We start from the raw sequence: 19377 nt of genomic DNA, 5'->3' as shown, positions 1-19377 counted from the left end.
GTTAGACTTAGTCGAGCCTCGATTTCTTCATGGTAAAAAGTGGGGATTCAATATCCAGCTCAGAAAATTAAAAGAATTAGACAATGAACATTCGGTGCTTAGTAAACTGCAGGCGTCGATCAGCTACCAGAGCTGAACTGTCAGGGCTTCCACAGCGAGCTCTCCCCCGACTCGGATTCCAGAGAACAGCCCTCTTACCGGTGCCCGGTGGGGTCTTCGGGGAGGGCGTGGTCTTCTGGGTGGGCGTGGTTTTTGCTGGAATCCGGGTGGCGTTGGCCGGGCCCTTCTGGCCTGGAGAGGCCGCTCCCCGGGGTGTGGCGATCTTCGTTCCAGGTTTACCATCTGCCCCCTGTAAACGAAGCATGGTAGAGTGGTTTTCACGACTGGGAAAGGTTCCCGCCACCCGGCGTCAATGCCAGCCCCATTCAACCACCGTGACTCCAAATGAGGCTAAGGTTGGGGTGACACTTTGCCAGCCAGATACAACAAACGTCCTCTACAATGACGAGGGTTTGCTGGGCACACAAATCCACAGCCCCTCCCAAATGCCTACCTTTTCCTCCTGGAGAGACATTTTACATGAGTTCTCTGCAAGAGCTGAGCTAATGTATTTAACAAAAAGTCAACAGAGCTTACAGCAATGATCGAGTTCATCATCCAACCAGTGCCGGCAGGCAGGACATCTGTAGACTCTTCCTACGTGGACACCATTCTCTGACTCCCTTAGGGATTTATCTGACTGGTGGTGGTTAGTTTCAGAGGGACAAGGAGACAGTTTGTTGAAACTGACTGAGAGTGCTAACAGAGCTGGGCCCTATCCTCCTGTTCTCTCCCAAACAAGCCTCAGGCTTCAGTACCACCTCAGGTGTGCTAAGAGCCCTTGGCGGGTAAACACCAGCGTCAATTAGCAAACTGGCCAAAGGTGGAGCACAGGCGCACAAGCACAGTCAGCTGACTGGGGACAATGACTGGGTCTGGGGACCCAGCTGATGACCTTGACATATAACACAAACTCAAAGAAGAAACTGACATGAACTGAGGACCACGAGATGGTTCATGAAGGAGTAAACTGGTGGGACAGGCATGGCTGCAGAGTGATGCTGTCCGACCCAAAATGAGGGCAACCTGGAAGCACCCCCCGGTTACCAAAGTCAGAAATGGACAAAGGAACCCAAACAGAGTGGCGATTTCCAAGCCGGGGTCCCCTCCGGTGCCTTAGGGCCCGCTGCCACGAGGGCCGACGGGGCGCCAAGAAGGATGGCACGGTGCCTCCTTTTCCTTGTTTCAGCCAGAATTTAACTGTTCTATGTGGCGCTTCTAGGTAAGAGCTTATCCAGAGAAAGGTCTTTGCAGCTCGAAAAGCATACACTTGAAAACCACAGTAGAGCAGCCTCATTCTTTCCAAAGGTGCTTTCCTTACCTTGACTTTCATCTCCTTTGCTCCAGAACTGCCAGTTCGGGGTGTGACAGAAGAGACGTGTTTAGGAGAGGAAGATGGCTCTGGGCACACGGCGGGGCTGGAGGGTTTGATCAAAGGGTCTGAGCTACCAGGAGTGGGGCGTTTGGAGCTAAGGCAAGGCCTATGGCTCAAGGTTTTAGCAGAGGAAGGTGTGGATGTCTTAAACATAAACATGAATAAAATCAAAATAAAAGTCAGCACATGGGAGAAATGAACAAACTGAAAAAAAGACAGTGACTACAAATAAATAAACAGGTAATGGTTTAAAGCCGTGATCGCCAAACTGGATCACGCACCCTCATCAGTCCTTCTCATCAGGAAGAACAGAAAGTGACCATGCATCTCATGTACTTGCAGTTATGCATCCGCTAATACATATACTACGATGCTAACATATGATGAACGTTATGCAACTTGCACGTGGCAGACCTTGGACAATGGATAGACTTTCTGGTACGTTCTTTCTCCAGCCCATTGGCTCTACTTCAGCGCTGCCCTTTGGAGACCACTGGTTTAAAGGTGTCTCGCACCCAAAGAGTTCATGGAGGGCGCCAAAAGTACGTGATTCTTAGGATGTTTCTCAAGAAAACACCTCCAATGTGTCATGGGTCAGAAGTGCCCCAGGTTCTGCTCAATTCCAGGTGGGGAGCTCATGCTGGCCCCCTAACTCCTGGCCCTCTCCCGCCGCACCGATAGAATCGTCCTTGCTAAAAAGAGAACTGTGCCTGCCCCAGGTCTTGAAGATTCTGCCTGACACCACTTAGATCACGCGCGTGCACGCACGCGCACACACACACACACACACACACGTGCATGCGCGTGCACACACACACACACACACACACACTTTCTGTATAAAGTCTCGAAGCTAAACACTGTCTGGTGAATCTTATCTGGCCACTGTTTACTCTTGGCCACGGTCCACCTAAGGAAATAGGCTGGGTGGGCCAGGCGGCCAATGGGACAGGGCTCTGTGAGCTGGCTGGCCTCGCAGAGATGAGAGCACGTGAAGGACTGTGGCCGACACCTGCGGTTTGTCTAGATGGCCTCCGGGGGCCTTGGACGGGGATATGTGGCCCTGGTAGGGAAGGGTGGCCTGGGAGGGGGAAGGGCCATGCCTTCAGGAATACAACCAAGAGGCCAAGCCCAGAGGTGTTCCAAGGAGGATGTCAGAGCTACAGAGCAGGGTCCTGACCAGAGACTTTGTTACTGGGGTTCATCACTAAGGTGGCTGAGACCCTCTCTGCTGCCAGCCTTGGGGAGGACGAGAGCGAAAGGGATGGAGCACGGGGGTGAGGGGAGGGATGCGGGCTGAAGCTCTGGGGCCGCTGACAAGAAAAGCCGAGGGTGGGTACTGGCAACCTCTCTTTCCCCAGCTGCGCGAGGTCCCCCTCCCCTGGCACTGCTCCCTACCTGGCCAAGTGGCCAAGGTTCGTGAGAGATCTGATCCCTTGCTGTGAGGCTGTGAGCAGCTCCAGGGCAGGGACGGCTTCCTGATGGATGAGTGAACAGAATGCATGCCGGCATGAGGACGCGATTCCCCTGAATGGGCTTCACAACTGGCAAGCAGCTATTGCCTTCCCTCAAGTTCCTGCAGGACCCTCTGCTGCCCCACTGATGGGCAGAGTCCTGATGGCGAAGCCGACTTCCTCTAGGGCAGGCACTTTGGGCAGCGACCCTCAACACACGTGACCGAACTCTTGGGGCCTCATTCTGCATCTGGGGACTCCATCAGGCCTCCAGGACTGATTGAGACCCAGGCGTTTCAGGCAGCATGCATATGGGACATTTGAGACGCCTTTAAGGAAAACAGGTCTTCATCTAGGGCCCCAGTGAGGGTTTCCTGGCAAAACACCGCCATGCATTTACCGGAGCTTTTTCCAAGATGCACAGTCACGGAGGAGAGTAAACTACAGCAGAAAGGGAGCCTGAGAAGGACCACACTGTTCCGGGTGTGGTTTTGGTGGCGAGCAAGTTGCTTCATTTTCTGGTCCTCGGGGCGTTTCTGAAGACCGGCTGGCGGGATTTCAGGACGGCGCCCACGGCATCATGGCCGTGTCCGCTCAGTATGTAGGGTGTGTGTCAGGCTTCCCTCCTCCAGCCTGTGTCAGCCCCACTCCGAGCTCGGCAGCAACTAAGCCGATCTGCTCAGAGCTCCCCAGTCTCCTCATGCCCCCGGGGCCTTTGCTTGCGCTGCTCCTATTCCTTAAAACGCCTCTTCTCACTCCTACGTCACCAACCCCCTTCATGTTTCCTTCTCGGCCTGCCTCACAGGTCCGCTCTTCTAGGGCTTTTCCAGGACCCTCCGCCTCAGGCTGGAGATCTCCTTCTTGCTCAGTACTCCCTCAGCCCCCTAAGGAAATGGTATTTTCTAGATATATCTTAAATATATCTGTGTGCGTGTATGTATATAGATACATATTTGCTGAGCCTAGACCTGTAGCGGGAAGTGTAAAACGCGCAAATTTCAAACTTCATTGCAGAAAATTCTAACACACCTTCATTTACCGTGAACGTCTTAATTCAAACTACGCTGATGCAACTACAATTAGCATTAATTAATTCATAACTTGCTGACTGCCCTTCCCTGGCCCAAGTGTCCAGGGATAAATGCTAGAATTTTAAACGTTTGCATAAAAACACAAAGCACTTGGAATGACAGTTGTACTTCAGGGACAAACGCTCTCCCCATGTTATATGTAAAGATTAATTCAGATACAAAGCATGGCTTCTTGATCAACTTGATGGCAGCAGAGAGGTTTCATGGTTTTGTCAGCTTACCTTGGTTTTTTTGTCCTCGGGTCCAGCCCCATCTTTGCCTTTACTGACCATGCGAGCTGATGAAATATAAAACGAGAATGTACGTTACACCCATGAGCACAGCTCACAAAGTGCCCGACGGAGCGGAGCTGACTTCTCGGGATCCATACAACATGTCTTGCCAGTGGAAATCCAGCTGGTTTTCTTTCCCCTCGAATCTGTTAGGTTCTCGTTGTTAGTATCAACACAGCACACTGGAGTCATTGCTTGGAGCACCCTGACAAGAGGGGGCAGCAGGCTGGCCGAGGGCAGGGACATGCAGAGGGGAAACTGTTCCGGGCATACGTTGGCACAGGGGCCATCAGGGAAGGTAGACAGTACAGGACCACCTCTCACAGGCTCCCTTCCCGTCTCTGTCGGGGTCAGCCTCCCACAGCCGGGGCCAACCCCACTCCAAGGAGGGGCATTTGGAAAACCCAGGGCCACGGATGGGGCAGCTCAGCCAGGCTCCGGTCCCTGCAGGACCCTCTGCTCATTCAAGGGCCAAGGGGTGTAGGCTGTTTTCCCAGAGCCCGCCCCTCACTAATGGAGGCTTTGGTGACCAGCCCCAGCTGGCTCTCTGACAAGCCCATTCCACTCTTGACCCAACCCTGGAGGGTCTTCTCACCACTTACAGGCTCTACCAAGAGGACTAATGTTGCCATTTCTCCAAGCTAGCAACAATCTAGCTACTGTCAAACATCCTACAGATAACCTCTGGATTTTAGGACCAAACCATTGACGGCTTTTTTGTTTGGAAAGCCACACCCGTTGGTGAAACCAATCCACTTGTCTACCAGTGTCACCTCTAACTCACTCCTGTTATTGGCATTCATTATTGAAGACTAGTTATAGGTTTCTGTCTTTGGCTTCAATATTGTATATTCCCTGCTCCAGGGACAATGGGGCTGGTTGGAGCATCTCACTGGTTACTAGAGACCAGATTTCTAGAGTGACCAGCACTGATGACCTAGCCTAGAGGTTTTCAAACTTTACTATGCAGCAGAACCCCATTGGGAGAGATTCCTAAAATACAGAATCCCGGGCTCACTCTGAGACAGTAAGCTTAAGGTGGGGCCTGGGAATCTGCATTTTAATAAGAGCCCCAGGTGGACCTGGTTCACATCTTTTGCCCCAGTGACCATCATCATCTATGTCACAACAAAAGCGTCTGCTAGATCAGCATTTCCCAGTGCTGACTGGCGAACTGGGGAAATGCATACCATGTGTCCTTCTCAGAGGGTCATAATGTACATTAGAATATTAAAGCCTCTGACAAGTCCTGCTGCAGCAAACCCTGTTTAACTTTGTTTCACCTGTTTTTTTTCCCAAACTAATTGGACCATGGAAATCTTTTTTCCCTTTACACACCTATCAACATCCAGTGGACCAGTATTCAATAAAATGCCACTTCAGGAAACACTGTTGTAATCTGTCAAGTCACAGTATTTTGTCCCATACTATTTTGGAGTTTAGGATATTTTAAAGTAGGACTCTTTCTCTGACTTAAATTTTAAATACAGGTTCCTTTATCTATAACAGTTCAAAGTTTTCACGACGAGTAGGCTGTAATCCACATTTAACAGATGTCTGCAAATGACAGCTTAAGTAGCCTCAATTTCTGGGCCCCGCAAATAATTCTAAAATGCTACAGGACCTAAATATATGAATACGCTCGACTTGTGGCCATCCATGAGGCCCCCTCTGGAGTAGAAACTGTCCTCTCACTGACAGGACACAGACCCTGACCCTTAGGAACCTCCCCTCCCATCTCTCCAGCTCCTGAAGGGCTGCCGCAGTGACGCTTCCCAGGGCTCAAGACTGAGCCAGGGCTGAGACCCCTGCGATCCCAGCACAGGGACTGGCTGGGCTCTGCTGAGGGAGGAGGAGGTGTTTTCTTCCACAGGCAGTTTTTGTTTCTGCTCACTGTCTATCCTGCCACGAGGCAGGGTGGAGTGGAGTGGGGGTGGGGACTCTGGGCCACCTCCAAATGCTTGTGTGTGTCGCCTGCTACATGTGATGTGTTGTCCACTGACAGAGCCGAAGAAGACAGGCACGTGCCCTCTGAGTCTCTGGGCTAGGAGGACACACTTCAGAACCTTCTGGAAGGCACTGTGGTGTATCGGGAAGGAAGGGCCTTTCGGAGCAGACCTACCTGGATTCCGAACCTGGCTCCATCACCTAATACTCAGTGACCTTCAGCAAGGTACTTTACCTCTCCGAGCCTCAGTTTCCTCATCTGCAAAGTGGGGCTAATTATGCCCACTTGGGAGGGTTGGGAGGGTTCTAGACAATGAATCTGAAACACATAACAAGCCCTCCGAAGTGGGAGGAGCTGCTATGCTCTCTGTGGAGCGCGGCCCACCAGCCTCCAGCGGGCCGATGGAACCTTGTGGATAAATCGAGTGGCCAGAGAAGCGAACGGGGCAGAAAGCATGGGGCGGGGGTGTTGGTGACATGCAAAACGGCGGGCAAGCGTGAGAGGAGCCTGGAGGGCAGGAGGAGGCGGGAGGGTGAGCAGAGGCCCAGTGGCCGGTTTGGTGGCTGTCCCCCGGGGGCCTTGGAAGCGGCAGGAACCAAGGAGGGGCCGGAAGCTCAGTGGCAGTGCCCGCAGCCTGGGTGGCACACAAGGTCGCCGGGCAGGAGCAAAGGAGCTCAAGACACAGACCTTTGAGTTGAGGAACCCGGCTGACGGGCTTCCCCGGCAGACCAGCTGCAGGCTGCTTTTCAGATGGTTCTGGAAGGGCAGTCTTTTTTGTGTCCTTGCCCTCAGAGGGGCCCCAGGGCTCTTGCTCTGCTCCAGAGGCCCCAGGAACTGCAGCCCCTTCCAAATCCACCTCCGAAGGTCCCTGCTCCTTCTGCACATTGGCTTTGATTTCCACGTGGAACGTGAACTCGGGGGGCTCGTTGTGCCCTTCCGCTGGGGGCCCCTCCCCGGGCCCATCGGGCTCTGAGACCCGGGTCTCTGCAGAAACTTTAGAGAGGAAATCGACAGGGAGGGGGGTGGCACCCATGGCTGAGAAACCAGGGATCCCAGGGGCTTCTCCGGAAACTGCGTCGGGGGTTGGCCCGCCTCGGGTGGTGGGGCTCTGCAGACGTGGGGAGGCCTGGGAGGGAAAGGAGTCCTGGGGAGAGGACTCGTCAGTGTCCTGGTCTTCATCCACCTCCTCGGCCCCCAGCCTCTCTTTGCCCTGCTCCCTCTTCAGAGGCGGCCCCTCCTGGGTCAGGTCTCCCAGAAGCTGGCACTCCAGCAGCTCAGAGCCGCAGCGGCTGCAGTCTGCATCCTCAGGTTCTGGCCCCGAATGCTGGTGTGTGGCCTCTCTGGGGCCTTCGGGCAGGATGGGAGCCCCAGGCATGTCAGACACGTGCTGGCAGGTCAGACCTGGGGTCCCGGGGTCCATGGCCTCACCTCCACGGCGCCCTGGTTCCCTGAGGAAGCTTTCCTGGACAACCTTGACACTCCCAGGCTCCGTCTGGAGACATCCAGGGTAGGTGGGCTTCAGAAAGGCCAGCCCCTCCTCGGCCTGCTCCCCTCGCTTTGGTCCCCACTCCTGGTGGGGCTCCTGAGGGCCTCCTGGTGGGAGAGGCGGCTGGCAGACAGGATGATGCTGGGAAAGGTGAGGGATCGCCAGGACGGGAGCCTCTGGCTGTTTCTCCCCCAGATGCAGCTCGGAGACCCCAGAAGCTTCTTGGCCGTGTGCAGGCTGGACCTGAGAGCTAAGTCCATTAGCAGGGGGCCTCTCAGACACTTCCCTCTGCTGGCCCGGAACTCTCCCCTCCCCTGGGTTTGAAGAGGCGGAGGCGGCAAAAGGTTAGCAAGAGCGCATTAAGTGTTTAAGAGAGGGGACGCACTTGGGAAGAAGAGAAGGACATTTAAACGGCACCTCAAGCCCACCTAACCAAGAAAGGAGCCCACGCTCTGGGCTCACCCTCGTTGCTTTTCTTTGCTCAGAATGAAAGTTCTCTTGGTCTATCTGCCACCAACTTGCTGAGTGAGCACCTCCCCTCTCTGGGCCTCAGTTTTCTCATCTTTGGACCAAAGCCCCGTCTAGTGGCAGCATTATCCCTCTGCCCATCGTGGGTCTGGTTGGGCTCCGAGCATCCTGTCATTAACTGGGGCTGCCTCGTGCTAACTCCATCAGCCACGAAGCTTGTCCTCCTCTCCAGGGACAGCGAGCCCCCCCGAGGACTCTGGCCTCTAGCTGGGACCTGGCTGGGGCGCAGTGAGGGTCTCTTTTCCTCTCCTTCTCTCTCTTTGCTGACTGAAACCAGCAGGTGCCTACAAACCCACCCTGACAGATTTGAAAAGCCCAAAACGTATCAACATCAGGGCTCAAGTCTTTACTACCAGACCTGCCACGAGACCCCAGTAAACAGAAACATGGTTCAGGTGCATCCGGATCGTGGATTATGGACAGCCTTCTGCACGAGGTGAGGCGACCACCGTGGCAGTAAAGGTGGTCTGCACGGCAAAGACATGTGCGGCCCACGGGGACCACTGCTTCACCCCTATCACACCACTTGCCATGTGCCAATCCGGTGGATGGAGGGCACACTGCCCTTTTTTCTGCTTCATTCATGCGACATTCACGTGAATCCCTCCTTAAAGTATCCGTGTATTGGGACTTCCCTGGTGGCGCAGTGGTTAAGAATCCGCCTGCCAATGTAGGGGACACGGGTTTGATCCCTGCTCTGGGAAGATCCCACATGCAGCGGAGCAACTAAGCCCGTGCGCCACAACTACTGAGCCTGTGCTCGAGAGCCCGTGAGCCACAACTACTGAGCCTGCATGCCACAACTACTGAAGCCCACGCGCCTAGAGTCTGTGCTCCGCAACAAGAGAAACCATCGCAGTGAGAAGCCCGCGCACCGCAACAAAGACCCAACACAGCCAAAAATAAATTAAAAAAAAAAAAGTATCTGTGTATTAAGGACAGTAGTCGTATGCTCATTGGTTCTCCTAATAAACATTCCGTATTTGTTTTAACTCCCAACTCTTCAAACATCCTACCTAGTTCCAGAACAACTTCATGGCTCTCCTCTAAACAAAATCTGGAACCGCAAAGGATTGGGGGTCTTGGAAGAGAAAGAGACTGGATGAGGGGAGGGGAAGGAGGTGGGAGAACACAGGTGTCCACACGCATGGGTAACACGTCCCTCTCGCCCCAACCCAGTCGGAGTCCTTGCAGTTGCCCACTGGACCCTTATCAAGAGGCCCGGCTCACCCTTACCTCTCACCCCTACACTGGGGCCTTGAGCTCACCATCTCACTCATCTCGTGTTCCTAGCACCGCCACAGAGCCTGCCACAAGGCCAGGGATCAGGACATGAAGGCGTGTCAGGAAAACGTGCTGATTTCCACCTTCCGCGGGGTCTACAGGCACCTCACGGGGGCCCTTGGTCAGTCTCAGGGAAGAACCGCCCAAACGACAGAGAAGGAGGAAACAAGCTGGGCAGCAGGCAGCCTGAGCAGGTGCCTCAGTGCCTCTTCTTCCCAACCCACTGCTCAACAGACCAGAAGCGGCAGCAGCTGCCGGTCCTTAACACCCACTGACGGGCCAGGTCTCCAGCGCCTTCTGGGAAAAGCTTTCCTCCAGAGCTTCCTGGAAATTGCTCGTGATGTGGATGTTACTGTACTCTGATATGCTGCAGGACTTTAAAGCCCCTCATTAAATAGAAACAAGGGCACCAAACACAGCCTGAGAAGTTACCAACAGATGACAGTACAGCACACGTGTGCACGTGTGCGTGTGCATGCGTGTGTGAGGAACCTTAGCTCATGCCATTGCACTCCCGCAGGAAGGAGCCAGGCTGGGAGAACATTCTATTCAGCTCCCAGAAGACTGTAAAGTGCTCAGTAAATATGAAACATAGCAATCACCGGGGGTGGGTCCAAGGTAAAAAATATTTGGGAAAACACAGTTTAATGTGTTAAATTTGTGTCCCCACACTCCCTTGGGAGACCTGGTCCTGGAGACACTCACAGAAGAAAGGTCTACCCTGGTGTGAGCAGGGGTGAGATGGGTAGGGTCTCCCCACACCTAATACTCAGCCAATGGCAGCTCCATCCTGAAACATCTTATCTGTCTTAGTACGTCATGAACACAGGCTGCCAGAGGTTTTCCTTCTGCAGCAGGAAAGCAAGAGAGAGATAATAGCTGTGCTTTTGTATACACGGCTCTCCCTAAAGCTGCTTGTTTTTGTTCAGAACAGACTGCAGGCCTGTGTCAAATAAAACGTTTGCGGATCACGAGTGAGCCTGAATTTCACAAGGTTCCACTGGAGGGAGCTTGGGCTTGGCCATGTGGATCAGCAGCTCCAGTCAAGACATTAAATACTGGCCTTGGGAGTAGAGGTGGAAACCTCCACGTGTTAACAGATTTGGTGCCAATTTCCCATGGCAGATGTTACCTGGTGTTCATCTTTATATCTATATGACTCTAGGCCAGTGCTGGGAAAGTCAAAAATTCAGTTAGCACAAAAGTAAAGTTTCTAGGAAAGCGGATGGCCTGATCTTTTTGTTGCATGGAATATGTTTTAGGGGCATGGAGACATAGCCTGCAATAAAAATTGGTAGAAAAAACTCATTCATTTCTTTTTATGGAAATAGATCATCATTTCCAGAGGTTATAAAAACCTCTCATTTTACCTAAAAGCTGCAAATCATAACCGAAAAGAAACAGGAGGCAGGATTCTAGTTATTTAACACATAGACTGAGGTTTCCCCTTATAATGATTATCCCTTCTAATATTTTCTGAAGCTCTTTGTAAGCCTAAGAATGAAAACACGCCTTTCCATGACATGTGAGATGAGAAACCCTAGCCCACTGCGGGGCAGGGACCCCTGGGGAGCAGAAATGTGTTAGTTAGGCTTCAAAACACCTTCAAGGAGACATTTCTTCAGGGCCCAGAGTCTTCCTAAAGTCAGACGGCCCCAGTGGTGGCGCTATACAAATCCCAAATCACTTTCTGGAGAAAAGAACAGTGTTTTCCCTGCTTTCTTACAATCTAGAAGCTTCCACATTACACAGTAGACTGTCAAATTCATTTATGCAGCAAATGACGGAAAACAAACCCAGCTAGGCTGTATTGGCGGGGTCTCCGTTTCCTAAGATCAGGAATCTCTAGGATTTAAAACATTGAGTTCTTAAAACATGTATGCTCAGTGATTATACGAAGTTGCTTTTCTTGAGCACAGCAGTTTTGGTCCCTGAGAAGAAAATCATAACAAGGTTTGAAGGCTGCACAGAAGAGAGTTGAAAAGAAACAGCTCAGTGGTGATTTGGTGGAGGCTTTGCTCCCGGGACAGGCCAGAGGGCCGCCTACAGGGGAAATCACTCATCGTACATATTATCTGCGTTTCTCCTGGTCATTGATTCTCGACTCCCCATGCTGGGCAGGGCCAGCTCCTTTCAGAACACTGAACACCTCAGGAAAGACTCAGAAATGGCTAGATAGAGCTAGAGCTCTTTCTCTATCTGAATAGCCCACCTTCGATAAAAATCAACTCCTAAAGACCAGGAATTAAGGCCCAGGTCCAAATTCTCTTTTCAGGGTAGGTAGGGTCCATCCGTGTCACCATGCCCCTCTTCCCGGCCCCCCACATCACGCGTGGCAGGCGATTCTAGCCCACTGACCTTGGGTCACATGTCCAGCAGCTTGGTCTTCCAGGTTGGGGGTGTCTCCAATGCCCGCTTCTTCAGCTGGTTTGTGTGTCAGCAAATGAAGAAGATAAAAGCAAAGACGGTTACTGTTTGCTAGAGACAAAGCTCCCTGCCTCTTCCGCTATGTTTCTGAAAGCGTTCAGGAAAGGCACACCTTAGCAGCACCAAGGCGCTGCACCTCTGGCTCTTTGCAAATGTGACTGCCGGGGACGTGGATGAAAACAGCTCACTAAACAAAACCCACACAACCACGCACTTTACGGGCGACACAGTCCAGTAGGAAAGACCTTCTCCACAATGGGCCCAGGGTCCTCAGTACCCCACTCAACAAAGACACAGGACAGGTGAGGTCAGAGAAGCAATTTGCTGCTCGGCCACGGCTGTGGGAGCTGTGTCCGGGCGGAGGCTGCCCTCCCAGCCCCAGCCAGCGCTCCTGGGGCGGCGGGCGGCAAAGGTGCAGGGAAGACTAGGCGCGGGCTGTGGAGGCCGGCTGCGGTTCAAACCCAGGTGCCACCATTACTCAGCCTCTCTGGGCCTCTGTCTCCAACTCTAGAATCCCAAGGTGATGACACTGGCTCACCTTGCAGAAGAGTGGTGAGGATTCATATAAAATGGTGTGAATGTATTTAGCAAAGTGCCTGGGACACAGCAGGGGCCCCCCGGCGGTTCAGTTTCTTTCCTCCAAACTGCTGGGCAAGCCCTTTAACCTCATGCTTAGAATAGGGAGGGAGGCCAGCAGTGTCAGTGAGCAGCTTTTGGGGTGTCTTGGGCTCCTGCTTAGGGAGCCACAGTCCATCCCAAACAAAAAAAGACTGAGAAAAGCTACTGATCATCAGTGGTACCAAAATCAATAAGCTTTCATACAACACCAATTTCTGCATCGTGAAAAAAATCGGGATATTGCGGCAGGACAATGGATACAACTGTCCAGAAGAAAGGGCCCCTAAAAGGCAAGTTGGTCACATCACACGCTGACGTGCGGTGACCCCATGATCCCAGGAGAGCCAACATGCCCTGATGGACAGTGACAGGCCACCACTCTGAGAAATGCCCACCAGCTGCTGGCTGGGCCATCAGTCTTCTCTGCCAGTCCTGCAATGACTCAGTCTCTACACCTAAACCAGAAATGCCAGGTTACCACCACCTGCCATACGGGTCCACCACAGAGAACACGGCGGAGGCAAAAGAAAGAGCCCCTGGGTCGCTGGACAGACGCACGATGGCCTTATAAACAGCCAGCCCGCTGGCTGGCCCAGGGCAGCTGTGGCGAGGGGCAGGGGGCCAGCAGTGGGCTCGGGCAGCTCCCCCACTGCCAGTTCCTAGGCAGGAACATCTCTGGGTCCTCTGCACGCTGACACTGTACGGCCTGTGAGGTCTAACGGTGACAGCTCCGCGTTACTCGACAACAGCCGACTGTCTGGGAAGCACAGCTCCGAGCATAGGTCTGATCTGAGTTTCTGACAAGGTTATGGAAGAAAGGCTCAGAGTGACAGCAAGTCCAGCTAAATGGCACGGAGTCCTGGAGACAGAGGACACGAGGAGGCGTGCCGACGGCATCACCGTCGTGGCACTGGGAAGCCCACCGCTTTCGCTTTCCCACGCGGTGTCTTGATATCCTGGTCCTGATGCAAATCAGAAACGGCGGGCTGCTGCCCACATCTCTGACATCCCCTGATCCCAGCAAGGGAGATGCTCAGAGAAGCCAAAGAGAGGGAGGGTGTGTGACAGTGGCTGGGCCGTCACATCCCTATATGGCTTCTCCATATCCCTGGAGCCCCAAGAGGGCTCCACGCTCACCCCGCAAGGCAGGGATTCCTGCAAAGGGATGGCCACACTGCACCCCCAAATGGACCTCAAATGGGAAGTTTCACAGGAGAACCAAGATACAGCAAAGGGGACATGCCCAAGTGAGGTGCTATTGTTAAAGCCACCAGCTGAAAAAATGTCCCCCAAACTCTAAAACCTCCCGCTTCATTGAGGATGTAAAGGGTGGAGGGGGAGAGAATTTTTGAGGAGGATTTCTTTAGAGACAGCAGCTTGGGGGGGTGGGGGGTGGCTGCCTGGCCACCTCCCATCTCATCCCATCGAGAGGGTTTCAAGGCACCAGGGGGAGACACGTGGTGTGAGTTCTCTATGGTTAGGGACATGGTGGACGGCTGTCAGAAGCCCACCTGGGAAAATCAGAGGAGGAGAGACACGCTGGCCCTGCCTTGGTGGCAGAGCAAAGCCTACGGGCAGTCTGCATATCCACAGTCTCTTGGGGCAGAGAACACCCATGTTCCCCATGGACCTGCTGTGGGCACAGGGCAGGGGAGGGGGCACCTCGGGCCACATGCAGCAGGGCCACTGATGTGAGCAAGTCGACCTCAGCAGGCGAGAGGCTGGAGACCCCAAGGGGCCAAAGAGAGAAGACATGTCTGCTGGAATCCAACGCAGAGGGAGGGGCCTTCGGAGGGATGAGGGGGATGGTGAACGTGGGGTGTCTGGAAGAATTCCAGAAAGGTCCCCACAGAGAAAGAGTCAGCTTTAAACACCTGCAGACCACGTGGAGCTGGCTCACAGCAGCGCCAGCGCAGCAAGAACCTTCCTGCCCCTGCCCCGTCCTCGCCCGCTCCCTAGTCCCAGAGAGGAGGGGCTTCAGCTCTGGCTCTTATGCAGGACTGGACATTCTAATCAGCATTTGCAGACTGGGTTTTGTGACGGTGGAAACTTAAAACACTTTTGGTAACTCGGAAGTGATCAAAAGTCAAGAGGTGGCTAGAGTTTTCATCCCAGGCAGGGGAAGAGCTTCGCCCACCGACGCAATTGTGAAGGGACAGCGGGAGACAAAAGCCAAGTTACCAAGAGTCGTTTGTCCCACGGCCTTCAAACGACCTTCACTGTCAAGGACGGGGCCTGCCAGCTTCCGGAACATCCCCCTCCACCCATCTCGGAAGACCAACTTGCAAACAGAAGCTACTTGGAGGAGGCCGTGGAACTGCTCAGCGCCTGCCCAGCGCTCCCAGCACACAGGCCCGGGAGAGGGCTGCAGGCTTCCTAGACGGCTGCCCTGAGCCCTGTCTTCAGGAAGGAAAGAAAACTCCTGCCGGGGGACATGTCCCCCGCTGTCCATTGCTGGTGACGTATGGTCCAGAGCTCTTCTGAATTTCGTGCTGAGCACCCTCCAAGTCACCAAGCCAACGGCAGAGTCGTGCGTAAGCCCAGGGAAGGGGACGGGAAGGAAGTGACAGCCAGGGCTCTGGGCTGTGCTCGCTGCTCCCTAAGGGCCTGGGCAGCTCACAGGTGACTCTGGCAGCCCCGCGTCCAGTGCTATTTCTGGTCAGTGCCCTGTCTGGGCTACGCCCCATCATCTGTGTTGACAGGACAGTCTCATCACGTCTGTTCAACGCTGATACGTTTGAAAGGATAGTCCTAAAAATGGATGCTAGATGACATCGCTGAGTTCCTCGGGGACTGTCCAATTACAATCCTCCAAAGGTGTGGGTGGGCCACCTTGATGCTGCTGCACACTCGGCTGCCACCCCCCGCAAGGAGCTGTTTACCTCCGAGGAAGTAACCCTGTTGCTGGCAGAGTCGCAGCAGGAGGGTGGACTGACCTTGGGGGTGAAGGCTGCCACCAGCCTGCCTCAGAGAACTCTCTGGAGCTAAGACAAGGAGAGGAGGAGCTAGAAGGAATCCAGAGGTCCTCTGTTCTCTGGGAGGCAGGCAGGCAGCCAGCCATGGAAGCAAAAGGGCATCGGGCTCAGAACAACCAGAGATTCCCAGAGGCTGGTGTCCACCCACATTCCTGCTGCACTTGGAGACGGGCATAACCCCACGTGCACCCGTCCTCCAGCAGGGGAGCTGGGCACCCCGACCTGGGAGTCACCCTCACCTGTGGTTCCTTCTGGGATCTCCGTGGGGGGCTGAGCGGCCGCCTGCTCACCGGGGGCTCCCTCATCCACTAAGGGTGCTGTCACATCTGGAAACCACGGAGAGTCACCTTAGGGGGCCGGGATGAGCTGTGCCACACCCCTCACCTTTGCTCTTTGGGGGATGCAGAGATGCAGGGATGGGGAGGGGGAGGGGACTCAGCCACATGCAGAAAAGCAGCCCCACAGAGCAGGGCCCAGAGCCGTGCTCCAGCCTTGACATCTCTCCAGGGAGCACAGCAATACTCTGTTTGAGTGGCACCCATGCACGAGACACCCAGGCCCTCTGCCAGGAAAGCCAGGACAGCCCCCCTGTAAAGACTGCAGTGAGAGGGACGGCTGGGGACGGTCGCAAGTGTTTTTAAGGAGGAAGTGTTGAAAATCAGATGACTGGTCACAGGTGTTTGATCCTTAGAGCAGGACAGAACAGGAGAATGGGATTGGGACCAAGGCAGTGCAGGAACCCTGCAGTCAGGGCCGGAGTCTATGGCTCTGCCGGGAGGCTGGCTTTGGGCAAGTCCTTTGTCCTCTTAGGGTCTCAGTTTTCTCATCTGCAAAATGGGAGTATCACTACCAGGTGACCTCCAAGTTCTCTTCCAGTTCTAATCCCCCTGTCTCCCGGAGCCCATGACCCATGGTTTAAAACCACAGACTCCCCTGGGTGGCAACGAACAGGTCGGCCCTGTCAGGAGTCAGGTGCTTGACAACAGGCCCACAGATGGGTCCACCTTCAGAGCAGAGGCTGGAGGGAAAGATCTACCACCAGGAGCAGCTGTTGGTCTCTCATCGAGGTGAACGCTTCCAAATCGGCATTCTTCCCTGAGCAACGCCCTGGCATACTCCCAGGCCCTTCTGGGCAGACATGAGGAGCTGTCAGCTTTGAAAGCTTCCCAAGCGCCTGACTCAGGTTCGTCAGAAGGAGTCCACTTTATTATGGTTGTCTCGGGAGCAGCCTGGCAGAGTCCAGCCCCAGCAGGCTCCCCCATTCCCCGCGGGGCCAGAGCTGACGCTCTTGGGATGCACACACGGACAGGGTCCAGAGTGCAGCAAGACTTGGTTGGTAGATTCTTCCAGAATAAAGCTGATTTGGAAGGCTGGCAGAAAATCTGCCATTAGTGTTTCAGGACCTTCTCAGGGCGGTAGGCAACTTGCAGAACTATCCTAACAAGGTCAGCAGGCTATGTCTTAACATCACTGGCTCTAAGAAGGAGAGCAAACAGCATTTGGTCTGGTATTCTCTTCACTAGGCTGAGAACTTCAGAGGTGGGGGGCGGGCAAAGTGGGGGAAGGGCCACATCCACTATATCCTCCACAGATGCACCATCAATTGGCAGGCACCTGACAGCCACTTTCTGAATTCATCCAAAGGTGCATGCTTGGGGAGATGCTGGGGCCAGGTTCTCATCAAAGTCATGGGCAGGGCCCAGGGAAGTGCTGAGAATAGAACCTTGGAGAGGATGGAGAGAAGGAGGGGCAGATACTGCTGACTGGTTACTCGAAAGCCATTCTCAACGCCCTTATCCCTTGATTTTTCCTGCTAAAGAGCCTGGAAGGCAAAATGCTCAATGTCCCAGCCTCCCTTACAGCCAGGGGTGGCCATGAGACCCAGTTCTGGCCAATGATACATAAACAGAAGTTGGTTCGGTGGGGCCTGCAGAAAAACTGTTGCTTTCCTAATAAAAAGGGAACACATTTGGTTTCAGGGTTCTTTTGGCTTTGCTACTTTCTTTCTTCTTTGAAGGCAGATGTGATGCCTGGAGGTACAGCAGCCATTCTGTAACTATAAGGCAACAATCCAGCCATTAATGATGGCAGAAGATAAAACAGTTGACACTGAGAAGCTGCTGCCCAAGTCCAAACATTTTACTATGTGAGACAAATAAACCTCTTCATATGTATGTCACAGTTAGTTGGGTTTTCCGTTACCTGCGATCAACACGGTCTTGACTGATATAGATGGGAAGCAAGAGAAGATGGTCAAAATCAGGACCAAGGAACATTTCAGGAAATACGTCAGCAGCTTTGTAATAACTTAGACACCAAATGTCTACAGAGGACAGGTTAGAAGATGGGCTGGAACTAACACCATGGCCAAGGTCCAGACACCCAGGCCGAGCTCAAGAAATGAAAGATACTAAACCAAGACCCGTCCCAAAGTGTGAGCTTGGAGATGTGCACTGACCTGCCCTTTCCTCAGCCAAAGGGCTGCTTTAGGACCTGCTGGCTCATGAAAGAAGTTTTGGGAGGACAATGGGCGAGGAGCAGGGGCTTGGTGGAGCTGACGTCAGGCCCTGCTTTGCCACAGATCCCAGCCTGTTCAAGTGTGGCTGCCTCAAAACTCACACACGATGAAGCTGCCCATACCTGACCCTAGCGAGCAAGGCTTCAAAACAGAGCGTGGCTCCCACAACATCCGGGGCCTGAGCTCCATCCTGCAAAGCACTGAGCGAGCTATCTCTCAGCCAGAGGGAGAGGCAGCAGCAAACGCAGCCAGGAAGGGTGGCACGTATGAGCTCAAAGCGTGGCTAAGCGCAGGCTGGAGCATGGAAGGAGCTGCTTGAATAAAACCACGAGAAGAGGGAGGCCCCACCTTCCGCCGTTGGAGTGCTCTTAGCATCAGAGGTTTCAGAGCCTGGCTCCTCAGATCCGTCATCGGCCGGGGTCTGCAGGGGAGATTCTGGAACATATACAATGAGCCCCTCAGAATGGCTGCCTCTCTCCACCCCTGCCTTTGACCTCAGAGGACCTCGGGGACAGTGTCTTTTGGAGCTGAAGTCACCCAGCGTGGAACCCAGATGGATGGGCTGTGGCCACATGACAAAACCACAAAGGGGACCAATCCCACCCCCACCCCAACACAGCTTGGCCCCCACACCAGGGTCAGCAGGCAAAGAGGCACGCAATGTTTACCTGTTCTGGGACGAGAGGAGAAATTGCCTTTTAATTAGCTTGTGGTTCCAATTGAGACAAAGGCTCTTATATTGACAAACGGGCAGCAGACACCAGAACGCTAAGCCACAAGTAGACTTGGGCTTTGTGTTTCCCTACTGAAGAGACTCATGGGAGATCACTGCCATGAATTAATGACCATTAACGACCTGGGAAAACACTCAGAGATCCAACTCCTTCCTCTGCAAAGGAATTAGCTCAGGGCAGACACAGTACCTACTTCTATTCTAACTGCACACTTGGCTGTGTCTCCAAGCACCGCCCAGCAAGCCTTGAGTTAGACCTGAAATGTCAGCCGTCGCTACTTATAAGAAAACTGTCCTTTCAGAATCTAAAGCCAAGGGAGCTCTGATGGACTCTGCAAAAGCCACTCCACCTGGGGTGGGGGCAGCCTTGGAGACAGAGGACAGGAAGCTGGTTCTGCATGAAGCAGACTCACGAGACGAAAAGAGGCAAGTGGTGTTCTAGCACCCTTCGAGATCAGACACATCGCACCCTCTGCTAGAACGCCATCCCTGACACGCAGCCCTGGCTGCACCCATCCAGCCAAAGAAGGGCTGATTCTAAAGAAGCTTCCGGTCCTGGAGCTTGCCAA

The 19377-nt window shown here is 53.7% G+C and overlaps 1 protein-coding gene across 15 annotated transcripts in view; it reads right to left on the bottom strand.

Moving 5' to 3' along the window:
• The window catches only part of MAPT (microtubule associated protein tau), a 102475-nt gene that overhangs the window by 23642 nt on the left and 59456 nt on the right, over positions 1-19377 (bottom strand). For 2 of the 15 annotated variants that reach the window (XM_067714452.1, XM_067714454.1), the window contains exons 3-7: positions 18424-18510; positions 15797-15883; positions 11896-11961; positions 4241-4296; positions 199-349 (exon numbers count right to left, since the gene is read on the bottom strand). In XM_067714452.1, the coding sequence (XP_067570553.1) occupies positions 199-349; positions 4241-4296; positions 11896-11961; positions 15797-15883; positions 18424-18510 (447 nt within the window). Of the gene's footprint in view, positions 1-198; positions 350-1420; positions 1619-2872; positions 2953-4240; positions 4297-6926; positions 8040-11895; positions 11962-15796; positions 15884-18423; positions 18511-19377 lie in introns of all 15 variants that reach the window. The other 13 variants (XM_067714453.1, XM_067714456.1, XM_067714455.1 and 10 more) reach the window with 11 other exon arrangements.

Source organism: Pseudorca crassidens, chromosome 19 (genome assembly GCF_039906515.1).
Source record: "Pseudorca crassidens isolate mPseCra1 chromosome 19, mPseCra1.hap1, whole genome shotgun sequence".
Lineage (NCBI taxonomy): Eukaryota > Metazoa > Chordata > Mammalia > Artiodactyla > Delphinidae > Pseudorca > Pseudorca crassidens.
Note: the sequence above shows the minus strand (reverse complement) of the source record. Positions and strands in the feature narration are given on the sequence as shown.